Source organism: Octodon degus, unplaced genomic scaffold, assembly GCF_000260255.1.
Source record: "Octodon degus isolate 3935 unplaced genomic scaffold, OctDeg1.0 scaffold00050, whole genome shotgun sequence".
In the NCBI taxonomy this organism is placed as follows: domain Eukaryota; kingdom Metazoa; phylum Chordata; class Mammalia; order Rodentia; family Octodontidae; genus Octodon; species Octodon degus.
The window spans coordinates 2,672,632-2,678,792 of record NW_004524626.1 but is presented as its reverse complement, the minus strand read 5'-3'; the positions used below and the strand labels follow the sequence as shown (position 1 = coordinate 2,678,792).

The 6,161-nt window shown below is 43.6% G+C and overlaps 1 protein-coding gene across 13 annotated transcripts in view; it reads left to right on the top strand.

Moving 5' to 3' along the window:
• Window positions 1–6,161, top strand: part of Ppp1r9a (protein phosphatase 1 regulatory subunit 9A) — a 326,880-nt gene that overhangs the window by 301,364 nt on the left and 19,355 nt on the right. For 6 of the 13 annotated variants that reach the window (XM_023716825.1, XM_023716821.1, XM_023716823.1 and 3 more), the window contains 2 exons: window positions 4,348–4,435; window positions 4,533–4,610. The exons of 3 other annotated variants lie outside the window; for them this stretch is intronic. In XM_023716825.1, coding sequence (XP_023572593.1) covers window positions 4,348–4,435; window positions 4,533–4,610 — 166 coding nt within the window. Of the gene's footprint in view, window positions 1–4,347; window positions 4,436–4,532; window positions 4,617–6,161 lie in introns of all 13 variants that reach the window. 4 more of the 13 variants (XM_023716820.1, XM_023716818.1, XM_023716816.1 and 1 more) reach the window with 1 other exon arrangement.

Sequence of the window (6,161 nt, the reverse complement as noted above, 5' to 3'; positions counted from 1 at the left end):
CTCTCGTCCCTAAGTCACGGTCAGCTGCAGTGCTGTGCTCACTGTCGCTCTCGTCCCTAAGTCACGGTCAGCTGCAGTGCTGTGCTCACTGTCGTCTCCTTGGCATTTCCCCCGAGCTTGTCATCTGCTGCAGTTCGTGTCCACAGACTGGTCCAAGCCCTTCTGAGGCTCTTAGGGAGTACAGAATACCAGGGGAGGCCAGAGAAGCTGCCAGGCCTGTGAACCGTCAGGAGTGCTCGGCAGGTTGATGTGGCTTGATAATGGCACTGGCCTGTCTTCGAAAGAATCCATAGCTCCAGAAGCTTTCATTAATAACCCACTTGTAGATCATGACAGCAGTCTTACAGTAACGAACTTGCCGCAAGCCCTCAATTGCAGAAGTAAGTGTGTGCACTCAGGTCAGCATAGCTGAGTCACGGCTGGCTGAAGCTGGGAGCAAGCAGGCAGGTTCATCTGCAGCTCTAGCGTGAAATCCTTCGCACCTTGTCTTAATACTGCATAGGAAACGGAAAGCCAGTTTTGAACAGAGGAATAAACAGGAACAGACTTAGGTATGGGGAAGCTGGGAGAAGAGACTTGCAGGGTGGTTAGCTTTGAGGAGGAGCCTGGAGCAGTGGCCGAGAGTCACAGAAGAGCTCTCGGAGCACTGGGCAGAAGTGACGCAGCATCCACCCAGGGCTTTGCGCCTCAGTGTGCAGGTTGTCATTGACAGAAAACAGAAAACTGCAACACCGTGGGGAAAACTCGAGTTACTCGTTTGTTTAAGTTTAGTGGTACAATTTAGGCATATACAATGATTACATTCATCCTAGGGATTTTGTACCTGTACATAATATACCTTGGCTTATCTTTTCTTTCCTCCCATTCACCTCCCTTCCCTTAACTCCTTTTCCCCTCCTGATTTACAAAGCATTGGTTCCATTTTGTCCTTCTTTTCTCATTTTATCTTTCCCTGCCTTCCTTTTCCCCACCCCCCCATTCTTAGTTCCCCTTTATCTTTTGAATAACATCTTCCCATTTCACTGTATCTCTTGTACAATTTGGTTCCTATTTATACCTTTAGTTTCTCATAGCAGTGAGACAGTGCAATATTTACATATGTCCAGTTTATTTCACTTAAGATTACAGTCTCAGGGTCCATCCATTTAGCAATAAATGTGTCAAATGTGTCCTTCTTTATGGCAGAATGTATTCCACTGTATAAAAAAATATATCTATTCTTTGGTTGATGGGCATTTGGGTAGCTTCCAAGATTTCGCTATTATAAACTGTGCCGCTATAAACACAGGTGCACACACATCATTGTCATATGATGCTTCTGGAGGTCTCCAGCTCAGGAGAGAAGATAGGGAGGGCTCTGGATTGGAGGGTCCCAGCTGTAAGTGTCTGATGTTTCTCAGTGCAGTGAGACTAAGGAGAACGCAGTCCAAGGAAAGACCTCAGGGTTTCCCTGTCAGGAGGGCACATACCACCTTGGAGAGCAGCCACCTTCACCTTGCCAAAGCCAAAGCTGACACAGGCAGCCAGAGGCCTTTTTGAAAGCCTAATGTTTTGATCCCCAGCACCTCAAAGGGAAGGGGAAAGGCACAACTTTTATAAAGCTAAATAAATACACAAAATGTGATACTCAAAGTGTGATAGTCCCTTTTTCCTGAAATCATGCCAGTGCAGTGTAAGTGATTATGAGGGCTAGAAGTGCTAGTGTGCATTGGAGATGGATTTTTCCTGGCTTCAGATGGGAAAGGGTAGTACATGTATTCCTTAACGTCACCTCTTTTTTACTTATTTATTTTTTATTGTGGGTTTTTTTCTCATAATTTTATTGAGAAACAAATAGCAGTGAGACAGTTTCAAACCAAATTGGTAGGACAGTTTCAATAATTCACACATTGCATACATTCTTCCTAGTGGTTAATTGCTGTACAAGATGCAGACATGATATCCTATTTACAAACACCATTAGAACAAATCCCTCTATTCATTAAGAGAACGTAACTATATATCTATCCTAACCACTTTGAATACACAGATACAAAATGGACATTCATCTGTATCCCCTTTTTTTTGTTAAGTTCGTTATTTGAATATTATAGATGTGCTAACTCAGCAAAATATTCTGAAAGAGTCCAGTAGTCCATAATAGTATTGGGTCTTCTGCTTGACTGGCAATGTCAGAAATTGTTGAGTCCCCTACAGCTCAACATAACAGCATGGCTTTACTTCTTATACCTCTTGGCCTGTGGAAACCCTCATTTCAGTGTTCTGGGGACACACTGGCCATTGTGTGAGGCAGTGAGTGACGCAAGCTGCCCGGCGGGCAGCGGGCTCTGTGCCGGCAGCGCCCAGCCTCTCGGGCCCCGCCTTCGAGCTCTCTCGTGTGAGCAGGCCCGGGTTCCCTGCGCGCGGTCCCGGCCAGCTCCGCGCACCTGCTCTAGCAGCTCCCCCTCCCTCATTCAGAAACAAACGCAGCAGCCTGCTTTTAACTATCAGTTACTACTATATTGTCTCTCAAGTAGATGCTTGGTTTTTTTTTAAAGTAATAAATGAAAATGAGACCCAAAAAAATGTCATAGGACTGTTCTACTACAATGCTGTATATGGTTAGATTTTAACTTTGGATAGCTGTGGCTGTTAAGAGTTGTTTAAGGCTGATCTGGAAAAACATCAGCATTTTCTTTTCTTCAGCTTCTATAAGGAAAAATAGAAATCCTGCCTTTAAAAAAAAAATGTTCCTTAGCAAAGTCATCGTAGAAGGTGGCCTTGTCTGTGAATTTTTTCTTGTATATGTGTCACATCTGTGGCTATTCAATTTGGTTACTGAAAGAATAATGATACAAATATCCATTATAATATTTGAGGCTAGGAGTAGATTTTGACACATATATTTCCGACTGTTATATTTCCATTGTGTGTATTTCAAGAAATTATAATCTGAGTATCATTAACTAAAAATATGAAAAGCTCACTGCTACAAGACCTTGGAGGATTTGTCAGTATCCTATGCTGCTCTAGAGATTTAAAGCCAAGCTCCTAAATGAGAATTAGGTGAGCACTTCACGTTTTTAGAGGATGTGTGTCGGTCTGTTCAGAAACTTCTCCTGAAGTAAGTCTTAATCATAATCAGCTTGCAGTGTTAAATAAACACTGTCTTAGGAGAACAACTCTTTCTTCATTCCATGCAGTTTCTAGTTAAAAAGATACAGATAGAAATCAGCAATTAGAAAGGAATTGTTTTACCCAGAAAAAACACATCAAGTTTACAATACCGCTTGTTAATCATCCTCACAAGATAGCTAGCACTCTCTTTGCCCAGGCGGAGCCTTAGGAGTGACCCACCTTGTCAGTGGTGGAGTCAGTGTGCCCCGGGATTTGTCCCTCATGTGGGGTCAGGTCCATTTACAAAGCCTCTTCTTCCGGGGCTTTGGCGTTGCTTCCAGTGTCCCCACCCTGCAGCTGCCCCCTGAGAGTGCCAGCAGTACTCAGAGAAGCACCTCCAGGCACCGAGGAGGTTTGGGCATCTTCTGCTTCATGGAGGCCAGCCAGACTGTGCTCTAGCCCAGCTAGTTAGTAGGATGACCTGTTACAAGTATAAATGTTTATAGCGATCTGCTTGTGAAGTTTCCCCTGCTCCTCTGCCCACCTTGTCCGGGATTGGTCACGTGCCATTATGGTGTTAACAAGGGAGAGGCAAGAAGGAAAAACCTGGACTCTTTTACTTCCTGAGTTTCCCAGACTCAGGACTTCAGGCAGAAGTGGGCCGGGTCTATTCAGAAGGCACAAAAACCCCAAAGTAGGAAGGGAAGCGAGAGAAGTGCCGCAGCATTCAGAGCCAAGATGGGGGCTAGAGAAGGGACAGAGGGAAGCTGTCTCCGTCCCTGCTTGAAAGCGGAGGCTGATGGGGCAATGCTTGTTACTGCGCATCTCATTCCTTTGGTGTGTTTCAAACTAACACTTTCCATAGTGTTGGGCCTCTGTCTCTCAGCACCTCTCTGCTTAAGCAGCTGTTTCTAGGTACGGCTGTCTTCTTAAAGTGCCCCTATTTTCCTCTTCATTTGTCTTCTTAAAGTGCCCCTATTTTCCTCTGCATTTAAGAATTTAGGCAAATCCCTTGGGTACATGGATCTTAGATTCATGACTTAAATAATAGAGGACCCAGAGATGGAAGAGTGGGGAAAGGGAAGTAAAGAGAATTAAGATATGTCATGAAAAAAAAAAAAAGATGTGTCATGGATTCTACCAACCCCACATGATGAATGTAAACATACGGACTGCAAACATGTACTAATAAAAATTAATTCATACAAAATAATAATTGGTCTGTCTTACATATACATACCTATATCCTAGATGATGCCAAATGTCCCAAGTCACTAAGGGCTTCCAGCTCATTGGTGGTGCAAGGAGGAAAAATTAAGCGGAAGTTTGCGGATCTGGGGTAAGTATTCTGTGATGTTAGGAGAAGCCCCCTGTAGGAGGAGGACTAGAGGACGAGGGTGGGCCTTCCTGTCTGTGACCATGTGCTGTCATTCTAGGGCGCCTTTGCGAAGGAATTCCAGCAAGGGAAAGAAATGGAAAGAAAAAGAAGCCAGTAGGTTTGCTGCAGGTAGCAGGTATGGGTAGGTGATTAAAAACATAAATTAACTTCTCTGTCTAAACTTTCTGGCCCCCTCATTTTATTGCTAACCAAAATTGGGGTTGATATTTCTGAGCTACAGTGACATTTTAAGAGTTGAGATGAAAGAAACACTGTACAAGCAGCTTATGTAATTCTTGTCTTACCTTAGTTACAGTGTCTGTCTGGCTATGGGCACGCCATTGTCCTTAACTGTCGAATTAGAGGCTCATGAAAAATTTGAAATTTAATTAATCAGAAAACACATAGTACTTCAGACCTATTTTAATGTTTTGCCTGGCTATCCACAGTGCTACTGCCTTCTCTTTTTGTTAAATCTAAAAGGTTAATTTTGTACTTTAGTACCTTGGTATTCATGACTGTCTTGTCTACATGCATGTAAGAACGACCACCATCTCATAGTAGACAGATGTTGCTTTTTAACCATTTTATTCACTTTTTAAGACAGGTTCTCACTCTTTAGTTCCAAGTCCCAGCTTGCCTTGGACTCTGCGTAGCCCAGGTTGGGCTTGAAGTCGTGGTGATTCTCCTGCCTCAGCCTCCCAGCCCTGGGGTTATAGCCATGCGCCACCATCCTGGGCAAGCACTTGGCTGTTGAACTGATTTTTCAGGCACTGTCAGCTAAGCTTACTTTTCAGTAAAGATGTTTTCCATAGAGGCGCTTAGAACAGCAAATTGTCACGCTGTCCCAGTTCTATTCAGAGATTACATAATTTAAAGCAGGAATATTGAAACCCAGCTACCAAGATTCAAATCATGGGTTTCCCACTTAGACCTTTTGAATTTTGGACAAGATATGGAGCCCTCCTTACTCCAGTCTGTCATGTAAATGAGAGTGAGACTATACCTACCTTGTAGGGTAGTGCAAGGATGGAAATGGCACTAGACACATAGGAGGAGTTAAAAAATAAAGTAAGTTTGTTGCTATTATTTGCAAATTTCAAACTGTTTTCACATTTATCACTTTATCTGACCCTTAGATAGTAGTACTGCATTTGTTGATAAAGAAAGGTGACCTTATAAAATTTAATTGATCTGCTCAAGGTTACGTAGCAGGCAAGGAAGACCCAGCTGGTGCCCACACTCTACGTATCCTGCAGCAGGGTGCCACATTTAGTACCTACACTTGTGAAGAAGCTTCGTTAGAAGGCTTGGGGATTAACGTGACATACTTAGGAAGAAACAGCGGATTAAAGCACCTGCAAGCAGACACAGAGCCCAGGGATTTGATCCCCTGCCGTGTCGACCCCAACCTGGTGCGCGCTGAGACAGCAGTTAAGACTGGGCATGATGATGTGCACCTGTAATCCCAGCACTTGGGAGGCTGTAAACAGGAGAATCACTGTGAGTCCGATCTAGTAGGGAGACCCTAAATACCCTGTAGACCCTTTCCTAAAAATACAAAAGGAAAAAAGAAAAAAAGGAAGAAACAGGCAAAATACCAAAAAGCTGAAAAGGCATTTGAGTGTGATTTAACCATATTATACGTTGTTCTCTGGTGGTGGTGGTGGTTGCTGCTGTTGTTGTT